This window comes from Drosophila virilis, chromosome 5, assembly GCF_030788295.1.
Source record: "Drosophila virilis strain 15010-1051.87 chromosome 5, Dvir_AGI_RSII-ME, whole genome shotgun sequence".
Classification (NCBI taxonomy): Eukaryota; Metazoa; Arthropoda; class Insecta; order Diptera; family Drosophilidae; genus Drosophila; species Drosophila virilis.
Genome location: NC_091547.1, coordinates 8,060,679 through 8,088,606, shown reverse-complemented (window position 1 = coordinate 8,088,606; position 27,928 = coordinate 8,060,679). Strand labels below are relative to the sequence as shown.

Below are 27,928 nucleotides of genomic sequence, written 5' to 3'. Positions count from 1 at the left end.
GAAGGTTAGCCGAAAACTTCATTCAACGATCTCCAAAAACATATATAGCATCAAATTGCATTTAAAATATGCGAAATTCTATAATCTCAAGTTACTTAAAGTACGGTATTTATCCCTAACAAGCTGTCGCTCTGCATGTGATTGACCTTAAATTGAGAAAATTAATTTAAGTCAAAAAGGTGCATCGAGATTAAGGTATCTCGGTATCTCTCATCTCGGGTCACCCAAGGTAACTACCCGCTGAGCTCATTAATGTCGCAATTTCTCATTCAATTGATTTACAGTTTACAAATTATCCAAGATCAGAGCACACACGTCGCCTGTCAGGAGCAGCGTCTGTCTGTCTTATGGAACCAAAACATAAAGGAGTTAAATCCATGGCGCATTTGTATAGATTGCGATAGGCAATAGGAGGAGAGACTGTATGATATATATCTTTGCTAATACCAAACTTTGAGCCTTGTGACCTTGATCTGGATGAGGACTAAAACTAAACTCCCTGCCCTAATGTTTCCTTCAAACACACACAATATCAGAAAAATAGAAATCATAAACTTGTTTACCTTCATTTCTATAAAGATTAAGAGAGTCAATCGTTTAAAATAAGTGTGTCTAAGACATCTACACATTAAACCGAAGAATCGTGAGTATGACAGCGTCATAGAAGCTTAAGCTAACCCGTCCAATTTCATTTTATTATCTACCTAATGGAATGCATCACAGCACAAACATAATGCACTCGGCGCAGCCAGGCAGCCGGCGAAGGGAGGGACTTACTCCTGCTGGGCTCGTGGATGTCGACATTTCTCACTCAATTGCGGCCAATTTACGAGGCATTGTTGAGCCTGCGGCTGGTTAAACTGAACACTCCATATAAGTTACAGCTACATGTGTGGGATTTGGATTTCGAGGCACAGGCACAGGCCAGAGACCACAGTTGACAGGGGATCAAAGCCCACACGATGCATGCCAGACGCAGCGCAGCGTCTGGCTGTCTGACAGAGTCTGGCCAGGCGAACTGCAGCTGGGCCTGGAACAATGCGTGTGTAAACGTGCAGCTATATCTTTGACTTTTATCGTGTTTTATCTGCGCAGCGATGCATCATAAACGAGTTCATACACACGCCCACATGAGCGGAGCCCGCGCTGCAACCAGACCAAATCCAGTTCTATTGCCAGCCGGAACCTTCGATTAGACCACAGCAAATAACTGCTCAATGTTAGTTCTTGCATAATATTTGCAACCAATGTCCGATAGAGAAATCGTTCATTATATATTTTTTTCTAGTTATTGCATTCAGCAATTTAATTTACATTTTTGTAGCTTCATTTTTTGTATGCCATCCTCTGGCGAGCTCTGCTAAGATTGGGAAGAGTCTCCGTTGCTAGTCAAATGATGCTGCCCATTTCCATAATCCTGAGCTTTTCTGCATATCGAATACTTTATTCTTGTATTCTCAAGGTAATAAACCAATGCAAGTCTATTCTTTGATAGTTCAAACATATATATATTTAAGATTTATCTACTTGAATAAGAATGAATTAGATGTGTGCGTAGAGGCTACCACCAAATACCCAAATCGCTGAACAGTTCCTCGGTGGTGGGCAGCTCGAAGTCCTCGTTGACCCACTCGGAGCGTTTGCCCTGCCTTTGCTGCTGCTCGCCGCCGGCTGCGTCTGCGGGTCCATAGTCCTTGCGGTAGCCCATGTCGCGCAAGTCGTCCTCATCGTACTCCTCCTCCTCGTCCTCCACAGCCTCCAGTGAGGTGCCCAAATGGGTCTTGCCTGCGCGTGCCACTGGCGCCATGCTGTCGCCCAACATGCGCTGCATGTTGCCAATCTCGTTTAGCGGTTGTGCAGACGGCACCTGTTCGACTTGTTGATCCGTGTTTGCGGTCCGCTTGGTCGCCTGCTCATCCGTCGAGGATGTGGCCAAGCGCACTATGCGGTCGAAGAGCGTTGCGAAATGACGTCTGAAACGACTGTAGTCGAAGCTGTCCTTGTTGGTGCTGCCATCCAGCAGGCCGTGGGTTGATGTCGACTTGGATCGCATCAAGGGTCCGAAATGGTGCAGCATATCGATGCCGGGCGCCATCGATTCCTCCCAGCTCTATGCACGCACATCTATTTAGTTTCTTTCATTTTTCAAAACATGCGTCATTCACTACCCACCAGTTCTGTCCAATCCTCTACAGGCACGCTCAGCACCGAGCTGACAACATTCACCACCCGCTCCTCCAGGTTCAATGCATGTATTATCCATTTGGCTAACGATACGGCGCAGTTGAGGTCGCTGCGCTGCCTGGACACGAGCCGAACACGGGCCGAAACAAAAATAAACAACTCATTTGTCAATTACCATCAGGTACACATACACTTAAACACAGTGGCTCTAAGATAAGTTCAGCCAGTTGACAAAATTGATTAAAAAAAAAAAAAAAACAAAACAAGACGGGCAAGAAAGTGCGCTAGAAACGGCGAAACGATGTTTAAAACAATTTTTAAAATTATTAAATGAATATATTCAATGAAAAAAAATCAATATAAAAATCAATTTTCTTTGCGATAGAAATCAGGAATATATCCCTGGAAAGAAAACTCAGATAACTCCCAACACAAGACAAATTTAGAAAAAATAAATAAATGGAATAGTAAAAAAAATAAAATATTTCATTGAAAACCGGATTTTCAGAACATTTTTCATATGGAAATTAGTTATGAGTCGAATTTTAATAAAATAAGGCTAAAGCATGGTAAAAAACGTAATTTGCATCAAATTTAGCTAGGAAATTGTGCAACAAAACCTTTGATATAATTTATATATATATATATATATATATATATATATATATATATATATGATTTATGAGATAAGTGAAATTGAATACTCTATAAAAAAAATCGAATTTCGTGTTTCAGCAACTGTTGGAAAACAGTTTTTAGACACTGTATGCATTATGCGTGGGTGTGTAATTACGGGTCGAACAGACAACTTACCTGTGCTCGTCCCGCCGTATTTCGACCAGTTTATCGCCTTCCAGTATCAGGTGGTCGTAGTTCGCCTCGATTTGCATGGTGAGGGCCTCCTTCGGCTCGCTCTCCGATTGTTCCTGTAGCTGGCGCTGCAGGCTTTTGAACTGTTGCCATAGCGCCTCCAATTGTTCCTGCAATGTCAAAACAGTTGACTACAAATAAACTGGCTTTCACCTGGCTCGGACATACCGTTTGCTTGCGTATATTCTGCTGTGTCTCGTGGTGCACATCGGCGCGATGCAGTATGGGCTGGGCGGGTATAAAGGGGGCGGCCATGATGCGCTCCACACAGCGATTGAGTACACCTCGCTTGGGCTTCTTCTTGTGCATTTTGAGCAGGCTCGCATCACTGTCCAGCTGCAGGGTGGTATTCACAATGCGTTCCAGGATCATGGCAAACGTTTCCACACAGTCCGATTGTATTCTGTGCAAAAATATGGCCAGCTACAGTAAAGCCTAGCTAATTGAGATGGGACGCTTACCTGATTCGATTCGAGTTCTTGGCTGCCACCACGGTTATGAGTTCGGTTAGCTTTTCCAGGCCGGGGCACAGCAGCTGCAGGCCCAGGGCCTGAGCATCGCTCTCCGCCTCCAGGAACTCACCAAAGAAGGTGGCCAGCTTGGGCGGCACATGCTTGCTGTTGATGGTGTAGGTCAGCTTGATGCCCGCCGCCTTCTGTGGCTGGCAGCTGCGATAGAACATGGATAGCGGCAGATGAGCACTTTGTTGCAGCACCCGAGGTATGCCCTGGCGGAGCAGGACACAAAGATTAGTCAGAGGAGCAGTAGTTGCTTGCACCTGCTGCTTACCCGCGGGCTAACAAACGAGGCAAAGACCTCGACACGTGTGCTGTGCACATGCAGCAGTTCGGCTATGTAAAAGTCGAGCGTTAGCTCCTGGGTGCTGCCCGCTGGCACATCCGTCAGGCTGAGTGTCTCCTGGCTGCAGCGCACGCCGTTGGGCGTTTGTATGATCAGCTGCAGCTCTGCCAGCTCTGTCTTGACTTTCAGCCTGAGCAATCCCTTGGCCGAGGGCAGCTCCTTGACGGCCACATCCGCCGGCACGTCCAAGAGCAGCGTGTCCAAGTCATCGAACACCTCACGCTGTATGCTAAAATGGAGACGCACCTGATCCGCAGCCTGTTGATTCAGTGCATCCATGTCGCGTATGTCCACCGACTCCTTGATCTCATCCTCCAGCTGCTGCAGCTGCTTGTGCGCCTCGGCAAAGCTCAGCTCCTCCATGTTGAGCGGCAGCACCTGGAACTGATACGGCTGGGCGCCCAAATAGCCAACTGTCAGCTGGCCCGTGGCAGTCAGAGTGACAATGCTGCCCGCCAGACTCTGGACATTGGAGCGCTGTATGGCCACAGGCGCCGGCTGCTGCCACTGAGCCGCCCAAATAATGTTGGCCTCCTCGTAAATGTGCAGCTTGGCGGCGTCCGAGACAATGGCCGTTATTAGACGTGCACCAGGCTCTGCAAATGGAGGATGCAATCACTGACCTTTCCGGCAGCCAATCTGCCACTTACCCCAGTAGTAGCCCACGACAAAGCTGTAAAAGCATTTAGGCGCATAGTCCAACTTCAGTATAAAATTGAATTTTCCATTGTCGTCCAGGCAGATAAAGTTGCGCTCGCCCAGAATCATGATGTAGGAGCAACTTCTGCAGATTGTCAACTGTCAACCGGAAACCAAAAACATATTCAAGCCAAATGCAACTCACTCTTTTAGCTGGACCACGCGCATGTCGAGCATGCCCTCGCCAATGCACTGCGACCAAATGGGCTGGTAGCTGCTCTTGGTGACCAGCGAATGGGACAGATCCTGATAGCTGAAGCTCTGCAGATGCCAGGTGGCGCTCAAGCGAAAAAAGCAATCGGTGCGCTCACAGTAGACCACCGGAGCGGGCAGACTGCGTTGCCCGGGAAAACGACACTCGTAGCTGATGCCGTCCTGTTCATAGAAGGTGAGCGTGCCATCCAAGTGCACCACACAGAAGAACTCGCGGCCCTTGACCTGGCCAAAGTGACCCTGGCACATGGAGAAGGCGACACGCTGAAACCTGTGCTCCGCCAGCTGTTGCAGCTTCAGCTGGGCGCCATAATCGGCCAAGCCACTCAGCGCCTGCACATTGTAGATGACAATCGCATTAGGCAGCAGCACGGCCAGTTGATTGGTGTTCTCGTTGCGCACATTTCTGCGAATTGATTAATGGATAAATCCTCTAGAGAGTTCGCATTGCTCCATAGCTGAAGTACCCGCTAAATTTGCCCGCATAGAGACCTAGTATGGGCGCCGTCAGCTGCGATTCCAGCAGCAAATCCGTCGCCTCAAACGCATTACCATGCGGATAATAAATGCTCAGCTGTCCGGACTGCGAGCCCACAATGATGTAATCCTTCTCCTGCGCCTCCAGTCCGAAACGTGCACACAACAAACTGGCCACATCGTAGTCGCCAACGGTGTCGCCACATTGCGCTGACCACCAGCTGCACACATTAAACAAGGACATGCTGCGGCTGACTGGCAACTGACTGGCAATGGTGTTTGTTGTGCCACAGACTGTTGCCATGGCGATGCGACAGGTCACAATGAGCTAAACAACATTACGTAAGGGTTGAAGCAGCGGGTGAGTCTAACATCCTTGCAATATATATTGCGTTTTCATAAGGTTACACTATATACTCTTGCTATATAGCTACACCATGGTTGAAGAATGAAGTCTGGATCAAATAATTTAGGTCCTATTGAAATCAGCGTTTGCAGAGAACAGGATACATGTCGTTGCTTTCCTGGCTCTCAATTCCGCTCACAAGCTGTGCATATATCCTTGTTAAATTACTAAAACAGATGTCGGAGTCTATAAGAATGCACATATTATATATAAATTCTTTAAATTGATGCAACCTGGTCAAGTTTCCAGTCTGGGATACAAAATCGTTTGGCTAATTCCATTCACGTTCATAATCCTGTCCGAGGTATGGATCCTATAGGTAGAAACATCTACTCGTAAGTAGGTAGTTAAATCAAAAGCTTAACAATAGAAGTAATTTTTACAATTATAATACTTTTTTTCTTTCTTTTTTATAGTATACTATATCATAGATTATATAGATATTTATGATATTATATTAAAAGTTTAAGTTAATGTTCTATATGTATATTATAATTATATTCTAGATCTATAAGCTAGGATAAGCTTAAGGAATACGATTTACAGAATTTGCGTGTTAAATTGTTTGGCTAAATAATTAATTAATAATTAAAACTTATTTATATAATTACAATTAACTACAGCCTTAAGCTGTGTGTGTGTGTGAGTGTGTGTATGTGTGTGCGGTGTGCATGTGTGTGCCACGCCCTTCACACAACATCATCACTTAAATCCCGCTCAGGATCCAGCAGCAGGCAAGGCGGCGCGTCGGCTCATGGCTGTAAAACCAATCGAAACAAAAGGGTTTTAAGTACAATTTAAGCAATGATTGATTGGCTGACTGACTGACTGACTGATTGATTGGTTGGTTGGTTGGTTGAATTGACTGATTGATTGACGGACATATTGAACAATGAGCAATGAGCGAGATAGGCTGTCAATAATTTGGCTGTGTCACAGTTGATATCGAAATTGTTGGCGTCTCTAAACATGATCCGTAATAATTGTGGCGACAATGCATTTGGTTGTGGTTGTGGTCGTTGTGGTGCTGGTAATTGTAAGTGTGCTTGTTGTGGTGCTTGTGCTTGTTGTTGTCGAGGTGGTTTTGTGGGTATTGGTAATGATGCTGCGCCGATTGCGTGGCCGTACGCCGGCTCTCGTACGATGATTCGCTAAATGTTATTCTTTCTCGCTTCTGATCATGATCTTTTTCTTGACCAACGTGCGTACCTGTTGCGTCGTTGGTTGTTGCTGTTGTACGCCCCCAACCTGCTGCTGCTGCTGTTGTTGCTGCTGTTGTTGTTGTTGTTGCTGTTGTTGCTGCTGTTGTTGTTGCTGCTGCTGCTGTTGCAGGCTGGCAACTGTTGGCAGCGGCGCCGAGGTCTGCGTTATGGTCATTACCTCAGCCGGACCAGCTGTGGGTCCAGCAATACTTGTGTGTTGCTGTTGCTGCTGTTGTTGCTGTTGCTGCTGCTGCTGCTGTTGCTGTTGTTGTTGTTGTTGCTGTTGCTGTTGCTGCTGCACCACGGCTAGCAAGTTGCCACCGGCTGTGGTCTGCAGACGCACAGGGCTGGCATTCTGCCTTTGATTATGCTGCAGTGCTGCAATTAGAGTCTGCTGTGTCGTCTGACCTCCGCCCGAGGCGGCCACCTTCAAGGCGCTGGCTAGGTTTTGTCCGGCGCGCAGATTTCCAGCAGCCAAAGCCTGCGCCGATGTAGCTGAAACCACCTGCAAGGAGTTAACAAATATTAAATAAATAATCGTTAATTATCATTTATTAATCTGGCTCCCTGCACTTACCTGTATGGTCTGACGCTGTGTGGCCTGTGAGGCCACCGAAACGGGTATGACGCGTCCCACACTCGTCTTGCCCAGAACGATGCCCGCCTGCTGCCCGCTGCGCACCACCTGCTGCAGTTGTTGCACGGTTACCGCTTTTGTGTTTTGTATGTGCAACAATTGCGCCTGCAAGCTGCCGCCACCAGGTGTTGTCTTCTGTTGTTGCTGCTGCTGCTGCTGTTGTTGACCGGCGGGCAAGACGGTGACGCCGCCCGGCGTTTGCTGCTGCTGCTGCTGGGGTCCAGTCGTTGTGGCCACAATGTTGGTGGCCGTGGGCTGACCCGAAGCACTGACCAGCTGCGTCATGCGATTGATCTTGCGCGTCATGCCCAGCTGCTGTTGCACATGCAGATGCCGCATTTGATTTGGCATCGTCACCTTTATCTGGCTACCCGGTTTTAGCTGCGGCAGCGTCATGTTCACGCTGCCCGCTTGCACTGTGGGCGGACCCGTGGCCGATACTGTTACGCCGCCGGCGCTGATACTGCTGCCACTCGCCGCTGCTGCTGTCGAGGCCTTAACCAACGAGGCGATCTGTTGCTGCGTCACCTGCTGCGTTTGCTGCTGCTGTTGCACGACCCCAGCAACAGGCAACTGTTGCTGCTGCTGCTGTTGTTGCTGCTGCTGCTGCTGTGCGGCGTTGCTGCTGCTGCTGGTGGTTGTGAAGAGCGGCCCGGTGGCCTGCTGCGCCTTCTGGGCAGCCAGTATATTGTGTCGCTTGACGAGCAGCATATCGCTGGTGCCAGGTGCTCCACTGCCGCCGCTGCCATCAGTGGCCAGCACCTGACGCTGCAAGCCCTGTTTGCCGGCTGCCATTTGCTTGATGAACTGCGTGCGCGCCTGCCCGTGCATCTGCACCGAGCTAACCACATTGCCCGCCTGGACAGTGGTCGCGCCTGGCATGCAGGTAACGGCCACCTTTTGGCTAGTGACATGCGTCGACGTTTGCATAAGATTGCTGGCTTGGATTATGGTGCCAGTGGCCAAAGCTCCGCCTGCTGTTTGCACTACAGTCTGATTCAGACTGGCCGTGACGCCGCCGCCTCCCTGTGCTCCTTGTGGTGCCTGCAATACTTTCAGATTGCGCTGCCGATACAGTTGAATATGCGCCGCCTGCTGTTGGGTGCCGGACAGCACGGCTTTGCCGCTCTGCTGCAGTGCGCTCACAGGTATACCCTTTGTGGTGACCAATTGGGTTGTCTGTGTGGCAGGTGAGGCAGAAACCGCCGCCAGGCGTAGCTGCGTTTGGAATTGACCCTGCGTCACACTTTGCCCCAGGCCGGGCATAGATACAATGGACTGACCGCCAGCCGTGGTGCGCTGTTGCAGCACCACATCCTGCAGCGTATTGCCGCCAGCTGCACCTGTAGACACAATGCGCTGACCACGCAGCATGGTCACCGTGCCCGTTGCTGTCTGTTGTTGTTGTTGCTGCTGCTGCTGCTGTTGGCCCGTGGCTGTGGTGGTCAATGGGCCAACGGATACAACCTGAGGCAGTGTCTGGGTCTGCACAATGCTGCCCAGTTGCGGCGCCGTATTCACTGGCAGCGTCGTCTGCGAGGAGATGGACACTATCTGAGCTGTCGAGCCGGCGTTAACATTGCTATGCGTTGCAATGGGCAGCGATTGCACTGGCGTCGTCAACACCACACTGACGCTGGACTGGCTGCCCGGCGGTGCTGCTTGCAGCTGCACACTGCCGCCTGCATTGCTCGAGGTTTGGTGTGCCAGCTGCTGCAGTTGACCAGCAGTCAGATTTGCTGTGGTGCCAACAATGGTCTTGACCAGCTGCTGTGTGGTGGTTTGCGTGCGCAGCTGCTGCTGTTGCTGTGGCTGATGCAGCAATATGGCCGTCTGTTGTGTAGTCGCCACATTGGCGCTGGTCAAATGCTGTATCTGCAGCTGCTGAAGTTGGCCGCTGTTGCCAGTGGGCACAGCAACAGTTGTTCCCGTTGTGTTGGGCACCAATTCCACAGATTGCTGCACGGTGGCAACTGTTGGCAGCTGTTGCTGTATTTGTTGTTGCTGCTGCTGTTGTTGTTGTTGCTGTTGCTGCTGCTGCTGCTGTTGTTGTTGTTGTTGTTGCACCTGCTGCATTTGTTGTTGCTGCTGCTGAACGTTTTGCTGTTGCTGCTGAACTGGCTGCTGCGGTTGTTGTTGTTGTTGCTGTTGTTGCTGCTGCTGCTGTTGTTGCATTGGCATTTGTCCGCGCTGCTTGTCGCGCATTTTGTTCGCCTTCATCACGGCTATGTTATTGGGCGACACGGGCTGATCGTAATTGGATATGCCAAACTTCTGCAGCACCTCCATATGCTTGGGATTCATCAGGCTGGGCGCATTGAACTGACGTTTCGGCGGCGGCGCTTTCTTCAAATATGCCGTCTTTATGGTATCGAAGCGTTGTCGCATCACCTTATAGAAGGAAGCGTTGTTGTCGCTGGCATAGAGCTGCGTGGTGCGCAGATAACGCAACGGACTCTTCATGTACTCCATGCGCAAGGTGGGCTTCAGTTTCTTTTGCTTTTTGGGACTCTCGACCACTTTGCCCTCCTCGCGTGGCTGTATGTGCGTCTCGTAGCGCCAGCGGCACTGTCTGGCCGAACGATACGTTTTCGAACAGAAGTTCACCAGCTCCGAGACCAAATCCCAATTGGGCGTCTGTCCCGGCGAGAGCAGCATCAGGCTGCACGGCAGCCCCTGCAAATTGATCAGCACGTGCAAAATGGCCATGTCCTCAAACACGCACCACTCGCTCATGGCCTCTGGCTCAGCCAGCGGCTTGGCCGGCAATTGTGGTTTCAAGCCCGGTATCATTGAGTTGGGCTTAAAGCTGCCGCGGAATCGTTGATTCTTCAGCTCCCGCCGCAGACGCGCCAGCTGCGCTGTGGGCCGATCAAATAGCGAACGTGGCGGCACATAGTTATCCTCACGTCGCATCTTATTGGGACGTCGACTGCCATCGAAGCCGGCATCGGTGCGCGATCGTTTGAGCTCGCGTCGCACATACACAGGAGGCAGCTCCGTCTCGGGTATGGGCTCCAGATCGTACATAAACGACAACGAGTGGTCAATGTAGATGTCATTATTATCCTGCGGTGGCGTTGGCGGGCACCACATCTGAGGAAAACAAATACCAATAGAAAAACTTGCGCAGGTGAGAAATAATTCACTTACCGGCATTAACTCCATGCTGTTGCGCGATATCCAGACCTGCGGACGTGCGTGTGTGCGTGGAGCCGAGCAAAGTTAAAGAAAAGAATAAACGTTCCATTATATTATTTTCGTATCGTATGAAGTAACTCTGTTTTGGTGGTGGTGTTTATTGGCTTAGTAACTAGCTAACTAACTTTATATCGTTTCGATCGTGTCTATCTACATATTATGTATGATTTGGCGTTGTAGCTTTTTTTTCTCTTTTTTTTTTTTTATTTCCGGAATCATTTCGTACGTTGCTGAAGAACAATTGGCAAAGTCTGTGGAACTGCCTATTCTACGGAAATCGATGAAGTGGCTGGGAGGATAGGCGCTGGGGGGCGGGGTCACAGGATGGATGGAGGGATTGGGCCAACAAACAAACCAACGAGCATACAACGAATTGTATTTTGTAAACTATATAAACATTATTTAAATGAAATTCTTATAGTTTTTCATTACACCAAAACAGAATTCTACATTCGTTAACACAGAAAATAATATGATTGATTCTTAATCTTTCTTATGATTTCCGCTTATTCTTTTCCAACTTTGTGCAATTGTCTTCGAAATGTTTATACTTTGTTGTTAAACACACGCACGAAATTTGTCCGTTTAAATAAAAAAAAACCACAACGTCTTAAAGTTTCTTTAACTTTTTTTGAAAGCATATCGAATCGATTCTTGTGTTTTATTTGTTAGTCAATCTATATGCTTATAGTCTTTAGATTGTTGTTGTTAAATCTAAACTAGTTTAAGGTTTTGTTTTTTTTAGAATACAAAATAAATTATTGAATGCAAAATTATTAACATTTACCATAGAGTTAAAAAGTTACCTAAGGAGTGAGACTTATAAACTAAGGCGCATTAGCTGAGGAGAGTTTCTTTGAAGACTTAGATCAAGAACAGAAATTTAACAACGAAACTAATAATAATACAAGTGGAGTTGATTTGTTTTAGTTACTTCTTTTAAAAAGTTAACCGCACATTGCTTAATGAATATAAAGTCTATAAACTATATTTTTTCTGATATACTTTTCTTATAGGGTGTATTTATATACAATCTGGGTTCGTGTTTCTTAAATGGTTTTTGGATGGGGGCAGCAGAAATCAATCTATCTAACTCGCTGTTCATCGAAGTGTAACTTAAATAAAATAATCTGCTTTTTTGTGTTATCAAAATATCAGTATTGTGGTGGCATAGAGCTTTGCAAGCTTCAATCTGAGCTGTATTAAACACATATTTTTAGAAGTTTATCAATTGGCTGCCCCCTACTTACGTATCTACCTATGCTAAACAGAATTTGTTATCCTAAACTTTCGTTTTACTCTCTCTTTTTCCTGTTTCTCACTGCCTTTTTTGTTTTATTGATTTTGCCGCCTAACTAGCTTAGAAGGAAACTTGTTAAAGTCTATTAAATACTCGTACATAGTTCTAAAGCAGCTTCACACACACACACACACACACACACACACACACACAGATGCACATCTATTCAAGGTGCTTCTATCTGTTGTCAACAGTTGCGTGGCCATTTTTAAACGCTCACTAAAAACCACACAGCGCACACAGCTCCGCGGCTTTAGCAAGGATTTGCAGCAGGTTTCATTTTTAGTTATAGTTAATACTGTCCTGTCGCCTCCTGTCTCTATTTTATTATCACCTATTGCTGCTGGCACCATTTGAGCTGGCGCTTGACGTGGCATGCACCACTGATGATGATGCTGCAGCTGCTCCAGTTGAGGCGCCGGCAGTGTTGCTGCTGTTATTGGGCGTGCCAGCAGCTGCATTGCTGGAGCGTAGATGCACACGCGGCGATTTGGTTATCCAACGACTCAGCGTCGTTTTCTGCCCGTCATCGGTCTTCTTTAGGAGTCGCTTTTTGGCGGCAGCCTGTGCTCGTCGCGCCATCATTTTTGTCTCTGCCTGTTGTGGCGGCATCGCTCGCTTCACATTTTTGCCGGCACCTCCGCTGCTTTTCTGTGTGCTCAGCACAGGACTGACATCCAAAGTCCAGAGATTTATCTTTACGGAGCCGCGTGAGCGTGTGCGTGGCGTGTGTCCAATCGCATCGTCGCTGCCGCCACGGCTGCTGTTGCTGCGCTGCCTCCGCATTGCTGGCGTTGATTCCTTGTTTGCTTCTGCTTTGGCTTCCGCCTTTGACAAGGATAGGGGATCATTGGGCTCATCTGTGTCGGACTCTTCCGAGACATTATAGTATGTGGAACTTGTCATCGTGGTATCTTGGACCTGATTATGCGCATTCCATCCGTCTAAACTGTTACCACCTTCGCCGGCTGTGGCATAGCTTGAACTGGACTGTGTTTCTACATTGACTTCTGGATTTGAGTCAGTATTGGCAGTGTCAACACCGTCTTCTTCGTCCTCATTTAGCCTTTCCACATGCATTTCCTCATCCTCCTCGGTTTGTGTTGTATCCCCCTGACCGGAGGCAGATACAGAGGCCGAGCCGGAAACTGCAGTTTCCTCGTACTCATCCTCATCTTCGTCTTCATCTTCGTCTTCGTCCTCGTCCTCATTTTCACCCTCCTCCTCCTCCTCATTATCTTCATCTTCATCAATGCAAACGGATGCACTTTCTGCATCATCGTCGTCGGCATCGCCATCCTCATCCTCATCCTCATCATCATTCTCATTATCTTTCTCTTCATTGTCATCCTCATCTCCACTAATGTTGTTCTGCATTTGCTTCAGGGCCAGCGGCGATGATATCGTTGCACGCCTCTCAAGCAATTTCCGCCGCGCGGCCGCCGTCGTCGTCGTTGGGGAGACGCTCTCTCTGCGTCTCGGCTTAGCCGCTTGTGCATTGTTCTTAGCTGGTGGAGTTGCTGCTGGAGCTTTTGCAGGCGTCTTCATTAATTTACTCATAGCTATATTGGCTGATTGGCGCTTGGGTCGCTCCTCTGTTACAGGGGGTGTCGCCGCAGTGCCGCCTGCTGCTGCTGCTGCCATTGCTGTGCGCGTTGTCTTTCTAGTGGGCGGCGTTGCTGTGGCCGCCGCCGTAGGCGTCGTGGCAGTAGTACTGACTACTCCCAACGAATGCAGACGCGTCTGCCGCCTGGCGGGCGCAACCGCTGACCGTTTACTGTTACTAATGCTGCTGCTGTTGCAGCTGCTCTTGGCCGGAGCACTCACATTGAGGCTGTTGCGACGCGTGCGCACCGGACTAGCTTGCTGCAGACTTGTTCTTGACTTGTTGCTTACGCTTCTACTTAACCCCGGACCCCTGGCTACACCGTGTTGCTTAAACCGTTTATCCCGCTTATTATGCTTAGTTAGCCTAATGCCTACCCCTACAATCGGTGTTCGTTTGCTTAGATTGGAATCTTGTTTGGTATTAACCTGATTACTGGCATCCTTGCGACTGTAGGTCAGTAGCTCATCGGCCTCCGTTTCCTGCTTTAGCAGCTGCTCCTCTTTCTGCATGGCCGCCAGCCGATTTGCCTCCCATTCACGTTTCTGCATCTCAAGCTCCGCCTCGGCAGCGCGCAGCTGCTCGGCTGTCCAGGCGGCGCCGGTGGCCTCCACAAAGCGCATTGCATAGCGTTCAATGGGCGACAGCTGGAAGTGCGAGTGGAAACAATATATATTAAGAACATATCCCGTGTCAGGAGCGACATGAAGCTTATGTCAGACGTTGAGTGATATAATCGAGCGTGGATTATGATCGCTTCGACTATGTCTGAACGTCTGCTTCGTGTTGAAGTTTCTCTGGGCAGCGCGCGCTAGCTTAAAGGGCCACTAGGAAGACCCTCTAATAAAAGCATGCGCTGCCCATGCTCTCGCTTAAAAATTAGTTCGCAACTCACCTGCTTGACAAGATTTTGCATTTCCAGATCGGCTTTACTCAGTTCAACGGGCACACTGCCGCCGTCCGCATTGGCCTCATCCGCAATGGGTATGTTCTCATCGAACTCGGCCAGGTCGGCGGCTGCCTCAGCTTTAGCCGTCTTTGTGGCTTGGACGTCTTGCTCATCCTCGGCAGCGGCCAAAGCATGCTCAAAGGCGCGCAGCGATTGTTTTTCCGTTTCGATGGCTGGTTCAACTTCAGCAGCGATAATCTTGTCCTTCTCATCGGGCTTACCGTCATTCACCTGGCTTGCGTCGTCCTGCTCTTGAGTCTGGTCCATGGTAAACAGATCTTTTATGGTGGAGCTCTTGAAGAAGGTTGTCGTAAAGTTGCCACCCTCGATGGCAATGTCGCTCAGCATGCGCTTCTGGTTAGCCTTCTTTAGGATGTTCACCTCGATGGTTTTCTCCGAGACCAAACGATATATATGCACATCTCGCGTTTGACCAATGCGATGGCAACGATCCTGCGCCTGTGCATCCATCGTGGGATTCCAGTCCGAGTCGTAGAAGATCACCGTATCAGCGCCGGTTAAATTGATGCCTACGCCACCAGAGCGTGTCGACAAAATGAAACAAAAGATGCGCTTGTCACCATTGAAACGCTCCATCAATATTTGCCGCTGCTCCACCCGTGTCGAGCCGTCTAACCGCAGGTAAATATGTCCATGATAATTGAGGAACGCCTCCAACACATCGAGCATCTTGGTCATTTGCGTAAAGATCAGCACACGATGCCCATCAACCTTTAGCTGCCGCAGCAAACGATCCAGTGTTTGCAGCTTGCCACAATCGTACTGAATGAGTCGCGGATCGGGGAACTGCGTTGTCATCGCTGAGATGATGGGATGCAGTAACGTCAGCTTGGGCGATAGCGTTTGCGCTACCGTCGTTTCAATCTGCCGCTCCTTTTGCCAATGTGTCGATGACAAATTCTGCACATAACGTCGAATCCGTGGCGCACACACTGACGGCACATAGATCACAAAATTGGCAAAGATGGGCGCTAGCTCGGCGCAACGCTGTTCAAAGCTTTTCAGCAGCAGATTGAGCGACCAGTTGTCGTTGTGCTGCCGCATGGCAACAGTGCAATTCGCAAAACCTCGCGTTTGCCAGGTGGAATGCTTCAATGTGCGCGTTGCCTGCATGCAACCTTCAATAGCCTGACGGCAATCGGCGCCATAGATGGGCGTGGCATCGGTGCGTCGACGATTAATGAAAGCCATGCGCTTAAGCGATGCCAAGCGCTGCTCCTTGCGCAACTGTATAAGCTGCTGCATGCGGTAGGGATCCTCCACGTCCTCCGGCGTTGAAGTTGAGTCCTCCTCCTGAGACTTGCCATTCGTTTGCCTTTGTACCGTCAGCTTGACATGCGTGGCAAGATCTTTGACAATGGGCTCCTTGCTCAACTGCTGCATTTGTGCTGCTGAGTTGCTGCTCGTAGTTGTTGAGCCTCCCGCTGATGCTGTTGTTGCTGTGCTTGACGTTGTTTTGCTGGTCAGCGTGAGCCGTGCTCCAGCCCCTCCGGTATTTGTTGCAGGCGCCAGGTAGAAAAAGGGTTTACCATCCTGCATCGTCTTCGCCACTTTGGCGGGCGTTGGTGCACTTATGGGCGAACGCGAACTTAGCAACTTGGAGCTGCTGCCTAGCACATTTAGAGCTGAACTGCCGCTGCTGCTGCTGCTGCTGCTTCCACTACTGTTGCTGACCGACGTTGACATTAGGTTATTGATAATCACAGGCTTAAGGGCCATATTGATGGGATTAATGGTGCCGCTGACACGTTTCAGCACATGCCCACTGGGCAATAGGCTGCGCATCGGCACAATCTTCGAGCCCTCCAGTCGCATGGCCGGACTAGCACCAACGCGCACCGCTTGCAGTTTGATGCGCTGCGCCAGCTCAGCGCTGCGCACACGTATGTGAAAGCGGTACTTGCCATTGGGGCAACGTGGCGGGGGTTGCGGTGCGCTGTCAATTTCCTCTATCAATTTACGTGGCGGCGACAGCAAGCGCGATTTGTGCGAGACATAGGCGGTTAGCGTTTGCTCCAGATTCAGAAGCAACATGTTGACTGTCTCCAAATTGATTTGCTTTAATTGAAAATGAATAGAGTACACAATTAGTTTACATCCTATGTAATATACATTTAAGTTATCTGAACTGATTTAAAATCAGGCAAATGCCTCGCAACAGCGAACATCCTATGAGATCGCAACTCTCTCCAAAATAGATTGAGTCGCAATATTCAGTGACAATTTATCATCATTTTAACAATCGATTGCATCTGATTCTATCGCTGTGGCATGCACAAACTCACCGTGAACGGATCATACTCCAAGATGTCGCTGACTAGACGCGGTGTATGGAATGCAATGCCCTCCATTTGAAACGGTGATATCGTTGGACGCACCTCAAACATATTCGGATGATTGCACACCTTCCGCAACTGCATCAGCACATTGATCACACTTAGCAAATTGCCAGTTTGTAATGTTTCGCGGGTTCTGCACACATAAATTGTTTTATTAAAGAATCTGTTTTTGCTAAATTGATTTAGAGCGAGAGTAACTCACTTGGATCGACTCATGAAATCTTCGTACAAATAACGCTGACGATTGGACAAACGACACATGACAACATGTTCGTATTTCTTTGGCATTTGCTTTTCCACCTCCTTTTTAAGGCGACGCAGCAGAAATGGACGAATGACCTGAATAAAAAAAGAAAAATAAACAATCAAAACATGCTTACTGACTTATAATTAGGAATATTTATTCAAGAACTAGTGTATAGCGCGTATTCAATGTGATCAGTTATAAGGACACGAACACATGGATAAGTCGCAGCTTTAATTTAATCTAGCAAGGTATTAAATTGTCTCACATGAGGTTATAAAAATTTTATGTGATACAGAGTGCTCTTGCAAGGATGAATTACATTGGATATAAAAGTAGAGCCAAATCGTTTTAAGGTGTTCTATTATATTTAAAACTAATCTGGAAATAAGGAATGATAACCCTTAATATTATTTAAAAGGAGTGTAAGGCGCGTTTTCAATGCAATTAGTTTTAAGGACACAATCACATGGATAAACGCAGCTTTGGTTTGATCTGGCAAGTTAACAAATTGTCATCACATGTGGCAAATCAATGTGACACAGAGTGCACTTGCAGGGAAGGAATTTCTGATAATCTATCTTATAAAAAGCTTGTGCGAGGTGTTAATGTAGTTGATGCATTAACTGGCATCAAGACACTTGCAACCGCAGCAATTGCTCTAGCACACAGCTACGATTTTCAGGCGCGTTTAAAAAGCAATCAAGAAAACGCTTTTAGGTGCTTATATCATATATCTACCTACTTAAATTTAATCTGGAAATGTACTCAGCGTTATGGACTCTTATTTGAAGTACAAAAAGTCACCTGCAACTAAGCTTTGCTCTAGCACACAGCTACGATTTTCAAGCGCATTGAGTTGGCGTACAAGAAAACGCTTTTAGGTGCTACTCCCAGAAAATACTTAACTATACATATAAAAAAAACTATATTTACCTTGTGTAGTCGGGCAATTAACGTTTCGTTGTACTCCATGTTGCCTTCGATCATGCCAGTCATGGGATTGGAGAACCATTCCTTAAACTCGCGATGCGAGGAGAACACATACGGCATTAGAAAGTGCATCAGTGACCAGAGCTCCATTAGATCGTTCTGCAGCGGCGTGCCTGTCAAAAGCAATCGTCTGTTGTTTATGGAAGATAGAAAATATTACATATTAGCCATTTATTATTTGTTAAACAAAAAAAAAATGCTTTTAAATAGTTGAATAAAATTTTAAAACAAAAACTGCAACTTTAAGAATATAATTAACACAAGTTTAACTTGTTATTCAAACAAAACATTCAATTTCAATGGAAACTCATAAATAATATCTAGTGCAATAAATAAAAAAAGTTACAAATAAATAATTAAAACTTGTCTCAAAACAAGGCCACAAGCATTCCAATGGGTTAGTATGCTCTTTAAATACATGCGGCATTATAGCGTGTTTTAATTTTAGCACCCAAGCGTAGTCGCCAAGCTAGTTTAGCAATCGCTTGGTTACTGATTTTGGTGCTGGCTAGCGCAAGGGCAATTGCAACAACGTGTAATGGCATTCAATTAACAAATCAATTACTGACCTTTCGGTGGAAAAGTTGAGCAGCAGTTGCCAACGCTGTGACTTGAAATTTTTAATGTTTTGCGCCTCGTCTAGAATGAGATATTTCCACTTTTTGCGCCGAAAACTTTGTTGATCCTGAACGACCAGCTTGTAGGAGGTAATGCAGACGTGAAACGCATTGGGTTTCGTCCAGCCGACACGCTTTAGTTTGCGCTCCTTTTGGGTGCCGTAGTAGGTGAGTATTTTGAAGCCGGGACACCATTTCTTGAACTCCATTTCCCAATTCAGCATCACAGATGATGGTACCACAATCAAATGGGGACCCCAATTGCCCTTGGCGCAGGCCAAATGCGCCAGTAGTGCAATCGTTTGTATTGTCTTGCCCAAGCCCATCTCGTCGGCGAGTATGCCGTTGAGTTTGCGCTCGTTCATCGTGACCAGCCAGTCGAGTCCAATGTGCTGGTACTCGCGCAGCGTATGCTTCAGCAGGAATGGCACAGGCGTCACCACATTTGTGGAGGATAGCGTGTTGCCCTTGGGCTGCAGACTTTCTGCGAGTGCGGCAGCATCGTTCAACATGTCATCCTTGTTGTCTTTGCTGCCAACAGCAGCCGCAGCACTCGCGCCACCTACGCCAGAGCCATCGGCATCGGCTAGTAGACTTTTGAGACCATCCTCTTGCTCCGCCTCCTCCTGGTCTGTATCGGTCTTGATGGTAGAGAGATCTTCATCTTCTTCATCACTAGCTTCCACTTCACTGCCATCCGTTGAATCTTCAATCGCAGTTGAATCATCATCCGAATCTTGCTCTGAGGTCTCCACAGCTATTTTGCGTCTCTTGGCGCTGGGCGGATCATCTATTTTGCCCGAGTGGTATTTCTCTAGCAGCTGCTCAACGGTCAAATCATTGTCCGCTTCCAGTTCATCGATCTCCTTCTGGTGATCAATTTCCTGCTCTGCCTCCTCCTGCTTGCTGATGGTGTTCTCATCATCATCGCTGGCTTCCTTTGCCTGAAATTCGCTATCATCGCTGTCGTCTCCACCATCGGCAGCATCGGCCCCACTAGCGGAAGCAGCGCCTTTCGTTGAGCTCTGTTCCTCTAGCAGGAGCTTATCACGATTCTCCAAGTAGCCGGGTGGCAAATCGTTGAGAAAATCATCAAAGTCCATTTGAGATTCTTTTGCCAGCGCTTTGACCTCCTCATTGACATCGGCTGCTTCTTCCTCGGCCTTGGCAATTGTCTCTTCATCATCCTCAGAGCCAGACTCTGGCCTAAACTCGTCTGTGAAAGAAATTATGCAAGCACAGTTTAAAGTAGGTTTTTCATATTCTAACCTAACGTAAAATATGTTGTTTCTAAATGCATCAGACAAATGCCTCGCAAATGCGACCATCCCTTGTTAACATCGAAGTGTTCAAAAATAGACCACAACAACGTTTCAGTTCAAGTGTCTCATCATGTGCTTAAGATGTTTCAAATGTTTCTGATTTTCTTAAATATCTTTGATTCCTTTTTCATAAAACCCTGTTGAACTTGCAATTATAAATTATCTTATAATATATTATCTGAAACACATTCTGTTCTAGGTAGAAACATTTCTGGACCCCACATAATATTATAAATTACGAAAATTGATCTTAACTCACCATCGGACTCGCGCTTGGGTGAGGTTAAGCGACTGGATGTCAGACTGGGCGTTTCGGCAACACTTTTATTCATGCCTTCGGCCAGCTGCTGTGAGAACTTCTCTGTTTGATCGACTATGAAACTGAGATGCTGATCGAGCGCCTGTTTGCGTTTCTCCTCGATTTTTGTTTGGTGTTTATATTCGACCAGTTTCTCCACGTTTGACCAGAAGCTCTTCACCTCGCGAGCTATGAAGGAGGCGACGCGTTTCAAATGCAGCTCTTGCGCCTTCTCGGCCCGTTGTGCCGCATTTGCCTTGTCTTGGAAATACTTTTGCACCATTTTGGCGCATTTCTTGGCTGCATTCTTTTTCCATTTGCGCTCCTGCGCAAAATCAGCTGCCAGCCAAACCATCTCCTCGAGCAGATAGTCCCAGTGCGCCTTGGGGCGGCTGGGCTCCTGCAGCTTAGGCAAACGCCGTTCAGTCCATAATCCCTCTCGTTGTAGTTCGGATATACGCTGCATTACGTACACCTCCTGCTTGGCCTTAAACGAAAACTCCTGCGCACTGTTGGATGTGCCTGTACTAGCCGCCAGTGGACTCAACAGACTTCCACTGCTGCCACCAGGCGTGCAGGGCGTCAGACCACCACCGCTCGCAGCCGCACCGTTGGCCCCACCCGTGTACAGCGGCGTTGGCGTCGATCCGCCAATTGCCCCACCCGCTGCTCCAGTCGCTGCTCCTGTTGCATTCTGTTGCGAATTTGGACGACGCAGCGCCGTTGAACCCGCGGAGCTACTGCACGGCACCAGAGGCGTGCCACCTTGAGGTAAACAAAAATGATACAAGAAGTTAGTCAGGAATGGTTCCAAGATATTCCAAGAAAGCTCTTAGCCAACTTGCATGCTGAAAAATTGCATTGCCAAACACACGCTACCATATTGAAGCGATAATAGTTAAGTAACAAATAAAATAAAACGTTCCAATCAATCAATCAATTAATTGAACCATATTTCTTGCGAATCAGTAAGTGTAATATAGTTTATGTATTCAAATGTTTTCTAAACGAGGTAAGGGGAAATTAAAATAGGCAAAAAACTAAGTCAACTGCATGCAAAACTCCTAACTCTAAATGTAAGTGGAAGAATGCAAATCCCTAACAAACCTCTAAAATGTAAACTAGTGTAAGGCGCGTTTTCAATGTGAATCGTTTTAAGTACCCGATCACATGGATAAATCGCAGCTTTAATTTAATCTAGCAAGGTTTTAAATTGTCTCACATGAGGTTATAAAAATTTTATGTGATACAGAGTGCTCTTGCAAGGATGAATTACATTGGATATAAAAGTAGAGCCAAATCGTTTTAAGGTGTTTTATTATATTTAAAACTAATCTGGAAATAAGGAATGATAGCCCTTAACATTATTTTAAAGGAGTGTAAGGCGCGTTTTCAATGCAACTAGTCTTAAGGACACAATCACATGGATAAACGCAGCTTTGGTTTGATCTGGCAAGTTAACAAATTGTCATCACATGTGGCAAATCAATGTGACACAGAGTGCACTTGCAGGGAAGGAATTTCTGATAATCTATCTTATAAAAAGCTTGTGCGAGGTGTTAATGTAGTTGATGCATTAACTGGCATCAAGACACTTGCAACCGCAGCAATTGCTCTAGCACACAGCTACGATTTTCAGGCGCGTTTAAAAAGCAATCAAGAAAACGCTTTTAGGTGCTTATATCATATATCTACCTACTTAAATTTAATCTGGAAATGTACTCAGCGTTATGGACTCTTATTTGAAGTACAAAAAGTCACCTGCAACTAAGCTTTGCTCTAGCACACAGCTACGATTTTCAAGCGCATTGAGTTGGCGTACAAGAAAACGCTTTTAGGTGCAGCCAAAAATATCTTAAAACGAGCCAAAAATATAACTAGTTAAGAATCGATTGAAAGCATGAATTACTTCGGCGTGCCGAATCAAAAAATGTTATGGTAAATGTAAGAGATCTATTTCCTAAATAGTTCAAATTTTCTGATGCTGATGCCAACTTTAAAAAGTCAAAAATCAAGTCAAATATAAGCTATGCATAATTTTGCAAACCGAAAACAAAACACTATTTTACATTCAATTGAATAAGATGGAAAGACAAATAATTCGTAAGCATTTTACCAGGAAATAAATATATATATAAACAAGATTTATAAAAACACCAATTCTAGAGAAATGATAAGATAAATCTTTGGTATAATATAATATATTAGGCACATCGAATGTAATGTATATATAGTATAAGGCAAATGCACTACGCTTTTAATTGGCGGCAACAACAAAATGAAAAATATGAAAATACTTCAATATTTAAAAACAAGTAGAAGGACTTATAAATGAAATTGAGATTTTGTTTTGTTTGGTTTTTTAATTTGTTGCGAACGATAAGCACCTGGCACCAAAGGTACAGAAGAATTTCCTACGGCAGGAGGCGCGGGTATTTGACCGAAGACCATACCGTGACGACCTCCTAGAGGTCTACCGGGTATGTGACCTATATAATAACGATACAATTTGATGGTGAGTTGAGAAAGAGAGTTGAGGTGTGCGTTAGGAGGCGGCAGTAACAAATGTGATAGAATGTTTTGTAAAAAAATGAAGAACTTAACCAAAGAAGTGTTAACAGAAAACAGTTGAAAATCGTAAATCAAATGATGTACAGCAATACAATAAATTAATTTATATTGAAAGAATATGTAAATGTAGTTATATATATGCATACATGTAAATAGTTTTAGTATTCTCTTGCGTGTGTGGGTCAAATAAATTAAATTCGTGTTTGTTGCTGTTACATACTTATTAGTAGAGCATTTTATAGGTTTCTTGCTAGTGTTTTTATAATTTTGCTTGGGCGAGACAACAACTTTTATAGTATTGTGCAGGGCGTGCGTTGTACTTTTACAGTTGCTGGATAGTTTTTCTGGACGCGTACTATTTCTTGGGGGATTCGGTAGCATTTAGCAGATTATTTTTCTTCTTAGTTGTATGCAAGTTTGTTTTTTTTTTGTCATTGTATGAATTTTGGCATTGTTATTTTTTTCAAATGTACAATAATTTTGAAAAACAAGAAACACAAAAACAAAAATACAACCAAACACATAATAATAACAATGGTAGATACGAGATATCAAGAGAGTTTGAATCCTGCTTAAGAGTTATAATCCTGAACAAGTTTAGCTTACCTTGCTGCGTCAACTGTACTACGGCGGCGGGTAGCTTCGTGGAGACGGCAACTGGCGTCGCACCAACAGCTGGTATCTTTATTTCCGCCTCCGGTGGCAATGCATTACCGCTCGCCTCCACTAAGCTGTTAGTTGTAGACAATGCTCCAGTTGTGGTTGTAGTTGTTGATCCACTACTGCTTGGACTTGACGCTGCTGTTGCCGCTGCTGATGTAGTATTACTACCAGACTTTGCTGGCAATAGAGATTGCGTGTTCTGCTAAAACAGATTTAATTGTTTAAGAACTTTGTACACAATGATGCTTAAGAAGCTAGCTATCAATCTGATACACATTTCCAAATGTAGTCTCTACTATATTTAAGGTCTTTATTCCTTAGATGCTTACCGTTTGTTGTGTGGTGTTATCCGCCTCTAACTGTATGCCCGTTGTCCCTGTAGTTGTTGTTGCTGTTGCAGAGCTGATGCTACTGCTGCTGTTACTGTTGCTAACAACCGAATCCGAATTTGGAGTTTGTTGTTGTGTTGTTCTGTGTCCTTGGGCCACAGCGGCTGCTGCTGCGGCGGCGGATGTGCTTGGCTTTTCTTCGAGTATCAGCTGCTCGATACGATTCGCATTGCTGTAGCTGATGAACTGCGGTGTTGGTGTCTTTTTACGCCACGCGGGGTAGTCCATCATACTGCCACCGTTTTGTAAATAAAAGTATTCGGACACATTTTCAAGATGTCTGTAAATTGAAACACAAATGTAAGCACTTTTCAATATATAATCTTATACCAGACATATTTACCTTTCCTTAAGATTACGCAAAATTTGATATTTCTGTTGGAGTACGCGCTTCCTGAGCGCATTTAAGTCCTGCAGTGCCGTTGAAATGGCCCCACCAACTTCGCTGCTGGCCACAACCGACGCTGGCAGCAATGAGCCAACGATGTTGCTGCTTACAGCGCCAACAATGTTGCTGTTTTTGCTATCGCTGGCGGCCTCGCCTCTTGTTTCCGTATCTTCTAAACGCTGACGTTTGGCCTGGGGTGGCGCTGTGGAATCTGAGACGGAGGCGGAGGTTTCTGCTGTTGCTGTATTGGAGTATGTGGAAGCTGCTGCTGGCGTTGCTGCTGCCGTTGCCTCTGTCGACAAGTTCGACAGCGGCACAGGCAGCTGCGCACTGAGCAGCTGCTGCTGTTGTTGTTGTTGTTTGCTGGGTTTCTGTTGCTGCTGCGTTGTTGCTACTGCTGATGATGATTTATTGTTGTTATGAGCTGTTGAGGCTGTTGATTTTGGCGTTGTAACTGATTTTTCCGTTGATTGTAACGTTACACGGTCTGACACAGCAGGAGGGGCCGGGCTTAGCCCTTCATGCCCCCCTCCTGCTGAATTACCTTCATTCATGTTTGAGACATCTGAAAAAAAAGGCGGGAAAAAAGAACATTACAGTCGCCACAAATTTATAGCGTGTTGCGATTGACAGCGCACATTTTGCAGCCCTGGGAAGCATATATGTAGGCACATATATATGTTAGCCGTAATTAAACCCACAAATGTACAGCTAGTGTCTTTACACTGTTTCTGCTGCGTAATCATTACATTTAGAACTTTTTCAGTGATATTAATGCGTATCGCTTATCACGGCCGCCTCTTGCATCCCTGCCAAATGCAATCGATTTGCAACTCTGCATTGCAAATGGCTGCTCTTCCTTTTTTTTTGTTATACACACACGCGCGTTTCAAGAAAATATACTTTTTGCAATTGGCCATTATGTATAAAATTATTTTTTCGCAGCAGCACGTTTATTTTAGGTTCGTTTAAAGTTGCTCGTTGCGGCACTTTTCAAACATGCTAATCGAATGACCGACGGTAGAGCGAGACGGCTATATATATACATGTCTGCTGCTTCTACGTCCGCGTCAGTTCTTTGTTGGGCGGAAATTTTTTTCAACCATTTTTTTTTTTTCGTACCTCAGATGGGGAAAATTTTTAATCACAAAATATCCACATCACAAATATGCATCCGTGCGTGAAAACAGTGTTGGCGCGTTGCAGAAATTGTGCTGTAATCGCGAATGCAATGTTTCTTCAGTATTTTCGCCTATTTCTGCACTTAAAATTATTTTTTTGCAGAAAAGTGTGCGCGAACACACCATTCAGCGTCGAGGTACATAGAAGAACTAGTGATGTGCTGAAAACATCGCATTTTGACCATTTCCGATAACGATAAAAATACCACCGTACAAAAATTTGTACAGGATTGAGCCCCATATGCTGCTTTCGATACATCTTACAACTTAACATATTCGATAAGATGATGTCATTGTGCATGTTTTTTGCGCCAAAATTGGAATGCTCGATGCATAGTGCACATTAGAAGTTTAATTTTGAAAATAACTATCGGCCAGCAAAAGAAATTTCTTGTTAGCGGCTGTTGAATTTAATAAAATTCGAACAATTTGTGAATTTAGTGAGATTGATTGCATACAAAAATATATTTAAATGTGTACGGGAAAGTATATTGGCTTTTGCAATCGATGCCAAAGAAATTAAACACTTTTAGCATATGCCAAAAGTTGATATGTAGGTAATAATTGCATTCAAAATATGTTTACAATATAATCAACAATCGTTAAAGTTCAGTATAATCTGACCTTGACACATCAGACGTATAATTCAAGTGCGTATTTCAGATCGCTTCGAGATAAGACAAAAAAAAAAAAACAAACCAAAAAGAAACTGAGAGTGAACGGAACGCAAGTATGTAAGCGGTCATTTCAGTTTTATTTGTGTATTTACCAACGGCTCTTCAATCAGGTTTTGGCTGGAACGCATCAGCCGCCGGACGCAATGAGCACGATCTGTACAATTTTATCAATTATTTTATTTTCGGCTTCGTGGGGCGGAGTGCTGGGCGAGTACTGCGACAATGGCACCGGCGAGTGCAGAGAGTTTACCTCAACCGAGTGTCCGGTGATCTTCTATAATCAGCATCTGATCGGACCCAATAATGTCAAATACTGCGATGAGTTCAACGACATTGTCTGCTGTCCTCTTCCACTGAATGCCCAGCAAAGGCAGCAAACGATTGCGGATACGCGAAGACTATTCGAAAAGGGTAAGAAAATTGTCAGAGATTTACATTGCAATTGAACGAAATTTGGCTTATCTTTAGAGTGCCGGCGTTATAATGATATCAGATCCTCGTGCCGTTCCACGCCCCTCATTGTGGGCGGCACCAAGGCGAAGGGTCGTGAGTTTCCCTTTATGGCGCTGCTGGGCACAAGGCAGCCTGGCGTTTCCACCATTAGCTGGGACTGTGGCGGCACACTGATCCATCCAAAGTTTGTGATGACCGCTGCCCATTGCCTGGAGACCACAGAGACGAAGGCGCAACGTCTGGATCCCAATTTTAGTTCACCCAAATATGTTGTACGCCTGGGCGAATTGGATTACAATAGCACCACGGATGATGCGCAGCCGCAGGACTTTCAGTTGGTTAACTATGTGGTGCATCCGGCTTACGCAGAGGATGACAACGGTGCCCGCATCAATGACATTGCTCTGCTCGAGCTGGACAGGAATGCCACCCTGAATGAGCATGTGGCACCCGCCTGCCTGCCGCCCGCCAGCGGCGATGAGCACTTCGATCTGAATGCAGCTGGCTGGGGCCACACCCAGAACTCTGGCCAAAAGTCAACGCATCTACTGACCGTGGGTCTGCAGCGCTACAGCGATAGAGTGTGCAGCGAGCGACTCGAGAGCCGCATTATATCCCGCACTCAGTTCTGTGCCGGCTCCGGATCAGCCAACAGCAATGCGGACACTTGCAATGGCGACTCCGGCGGACCCATTTTCGTGCAGCATCCGAGCTACCATTGCCTCAAGCAGGTGATTGGCGTCACCTCGTACGGAGTCATCTGTGGCAATTACAAATTTCCCAGTGTCTATACCAAGGTGCATCTCTACACGGACTGGATTGAGAACATTGTCTGGGGCGAATGAAAGCCGTTTAAGGCATATACGTTCTTAATCTGGATCTGTCCTTCTGCCCGTTGCGCATACTAGTATCTAAGCTGAAAAGATATATATATATATATATATATATAGATGTCATATACTTTATCTTACAAAGATCTCTTAAAGATGCAGACTTTTTATGGTTAACTTGACGGTGGGGCAAAATATCTGATATTATTTGAGCAACTTCTTAACAACATCCGTCTTCTATGTTGAAGATATTCTTATTGATAAATAATTAGGAATCGATTTTAAAAAACTTTCAAGAGTTAATAAACAAAGAGTTGCACTTTAAGTAAAAGTCAGT

The 27,928-nt window shown here is 46.1% G+C and overlaps 3 protein-coding genes and 11 non-coding genes across 21 annotated transcripts; 1 reads left to right on the top strand and 13 right to left on the bottom strand.

The window, feature by feature from the left end:
- Positions 1-1,316: 1,316 nt before the first annotated feature.
- On the bottom strand, positions 1,317-5,608 carry BBS9 (Bardet-Biedl syndrome 9). Its single transcript, XM_002050699.4, has 9 exons — positions 5,295-5,608; positions 4,760-5,233; positions 4,566-4,699; positions 3,844-4,511; positions 3,516-3,781; positions 3,223-3,457; positions 2,998-3,164; positions 2,173-2,302; positions 1,317-2,110 (listed from the first exon to the last, which is right to left on the bottom strand). The coding sequence occupies exons 1-9, from the start codon at positions 5,606-5,608 to the stop codon at positions 1,562-1,564; spliced, it is 2,937 nt and encodes a 978-aa protein (XP_002050735.2). The 3' UTR covers positions 1,317-1,561.
- A 578-nt stretch (positions 5,609-6,186) lies between these two features.
- dom (domino helicase) lies at positions 6,187-25,786 on the bottom strand. Of its 3 annotated transcripts, none has more exons than XM_032436072.2 (14): positions 25,573-25,786; positions 24,406-25,015; positions 24,003-24,342; positions 23,617-23,875; positions 20,401-21,204; positions 18,772-20,035; positions 18,146-18,332; positions 17,168-17,304; positions 16,912-17,098; positions 14,552-16,684; positions 14,085-14,303; positions 10,703-10,738; positions 7,490-10,645; positions 6,187-7,417 (listed from the first exon to the last, which is right to left on the bottom strand). In XM_032436072.2, the coding sequence occupies exons 2-14, from the start codon at positions 25,002-25,004 to the stop codon at positions 6,869-6,871; spliced, it is 9,870 nt and encodes a 3,289-aa protein (XP_032291963.1). In that variant the 5' UTR covers positions 25,005-25,015; positions 25,573-25,786; the 3' UTR covers positions 6,187-6,868. The 3 variants fall into 3 exon arrangements, with proteins under 3 accessions (XP_032291963.1, XP_032291964.1, XP_032291962.1); XM_032436073.2 differs by lacking the exon at positions 25,573-25,786 and having other exon boundaries at positions 6,187-6,468; positions 6,920-7,417; XM_032436071.2 differs by lacking the exon at positions 25,573-25,786 and having other exon boundaries at positions 23,617-23,872.
- LOC6624868 (small nucleolar RNA Me28S-Am2589) lies at positions 16,759-16,866 on the bottom strand. Its single transcript, XR_049034.2, has one exon. It is a non-coding gene; the product is annotated as a small nucleolar RNA Me28S-Am2589 (small nucleolar RNA).
- LOC6624869 (small nucleolar RNA psi18S-841/snoR66) lies at positions 17,377-17,519 on the bottom strand. Its single transcript, XR_049035.2, has one exon. It is a non-coding gene; the product is annotated as a small nucleolar RNA psi18S-841/snoR66 (small nucleolar RNA).
- LOC6624870 (small nucleolar RNA psi18S-841/snoR66) lies at positions 17,630-17,766 on the bottom strand. Its single transcript, XR_049036.2, has one exon. It is a non-coding gene; the product is annotated as a small nucleolar RNA psi18S-841/snoR66 (small nucleolar RNA).
- On the bottom strand, positions 17,801-17,934 carry LOC6624871 (small nucleolar RNA psi28S-3316). Its single transcript, XR_049037.2, has one exon. It is a non-coding gene; the product is annotated as a small nucleolar RNA psi28S-3316 (small nucleolar RNA).
- Positions 17,970-18,098, bottom strand: LOC6624872 (small nucleolar RNA psi28S-3316). Its single transcript, XR_049038.2, has one exon. It is a non-coding gene; the product is annotated as a small nucleolar RNA psi28S-3316 (small nucleolar RNA).
- LOC138911441 (small nucleolar RNA psi28S-3378) lies at positions 18,566-18,708 on the bottom strand. Its single transcript, XR_011417063.1, has one exon. It is a non-coding gene; the product is annotated as a small nucleolar RNA psi28S-3378 (small nucleolar RNA).
- LOC6624874 (small nucleolar RNA Me28S-Am2589) lies at positions 20,112-20,219 on the bottom strand. Its single transcript, XR_049040.2, has one exon. It is a non-coding gene; the product is annotated as a small nucleolar RNA Me28S-Am2589 (small nucleolar RNA).
- Positions 21,561-21,703, bottom strand: LOC6624875 (small nucleolar RNA psi18S-841/snoR66). Its single transcript, XR_049041.2, has one exon. It is a non-coding gene; the product is annotated as a small nucleolar RNA psi18S-841/snoR66 (small nucleolar RNA).
- On the bottom strand, positions 21,814-21,950 carry LOC6624876 (small nucleolar RNA psi18S-841/snoR66). Its single transcript, XR_049042.2, has one exon. It is a non-coding gene; the product is annotated as a small nucleolar RNA psi18S-841/snoR66 (small nucleolar RNA).
- LOC6624877 (small nucleolar RNA psi28S-3316) lies at positions 21,985-22,118 on the bottom strand. The gene has a single exon (XR_049043.2). It is a non-coding gene; the product is annotated as a small nucleolar RNA psi28S-3316 (small nucleolar RNA).
- On the bottom strand, positions 22,154-22,282 carry LOC6625178 (small nucleolar RNA psi28S-3316). Its single transcript, XR_049044.2, has one exon. It is a non-coding gene; the product is annotated as a small nucleolar RNA psi28S-3316 (small nucleolar RNA).
- A 148-nt stretch (positions 25,787-25,934) lies between the features above and the next one.
- On the top strand, positions 25,935-27,926 carry LOC6625179 (venom protease). Of its 6 annotated transcripts, none has more exons than XM_015174630.3 (4): positions 25,935-26,184; positions 26,295-26,361; positions 26,419-26,719; positions 26,777-27,926. In XM_015174630.3, exons 1-4 carry the CDS (start codon positions 26,168-26,170, stop codon positions 27,604-27,606), a joined length of 1,215 nt encoding a protein of 404 aa, XP_015030116.1. In that variant the 5' UTR covers positions 25,935-26,167; the 3' UTR covers positions 27,607-27,926. The 6 variants fall into 6 exon arrangements, with proteins under 6 accessions (XP_015030116.1, XP_015030119.1, XP_070066642.1 ...); XM_015174633.3 differs by having other exon boundaries at positions 26,240-26,361; XM_070210541.1 differs by having other exon boundaries at positions 25,936-26,188; positions 26,295-26,365.
- The last annotated feature ends 2 nt before the right edge of the window (positions 27,927-27,928 follow it).

Excerpts from the sequence above, each read along its gene's own strand:
- dom (XM_032436072.2), bottom strand. The coding sequence starts at position 25,004 with ATGAATGAAGGTAATTCAGCAGGAGGGGGGCATGAAGGGCTAAGCCCG. Across the intron at positions 24,343-24,405 it reads TTGCGTAATCTTAAGGAAAG|ACATCTTGAAAATGTGTCCG; the intron begins GTAAATATGTCT and ends TTCAATTTACAG. Across the intron at positions 16,685-16,911 it reads TGGAGTATGATCCGTTCACG|CAAATCAATTTGGAGACAGT; the intron begins GTGAGTTTGTGC and ends TTTCAATTAAAG.
- BBS9 (XM_002050699.4), bottom strand. The coding sequence starts at position 5,608 with ATGGCAACAGTCTGTGGCACAACAAACACCATTGCCAGTCAGTTGCCA. Across the intron at positions 4,700-4,759 it reads CGCGTGGTCCAGCTAAAAGA|AAGTTGCTCCTACATCATGA; the intron begins GTGAGTTGCATT and ends GACAATCTGCAG. Across the intron at positions 4,512-4,565 it reads TGTCGTGGGCTACTACTGGG|AGCCTGGTGCACGTCTAATA; the intron begins GTAAGTGGCAGA and ends CTCCATTTGCAG.
- LOC6625179 (XM_015174633.3), top strand. The coding sequence starts at position 26,139 with ATGCCAAAGAAATTAAACACTTTTAGCATATGCCAAAAGTTGATAT. Across the intron at positions 26,185-26,239 it reads CATATGCCAAAAGTTGATAT|TTCAGTATAATCTGACCTTG; the intron begins GTAGGTAATAAT and ends CAATCGTTAAAG. Across the intron at positions 26,720-26,776 it reads GCGAAGACTATTCGAAAAGG|AGTGCCGGCGTTATAATGAT; the intron begins GTAAGAAAATTG and ends GCTTATCTTTAG.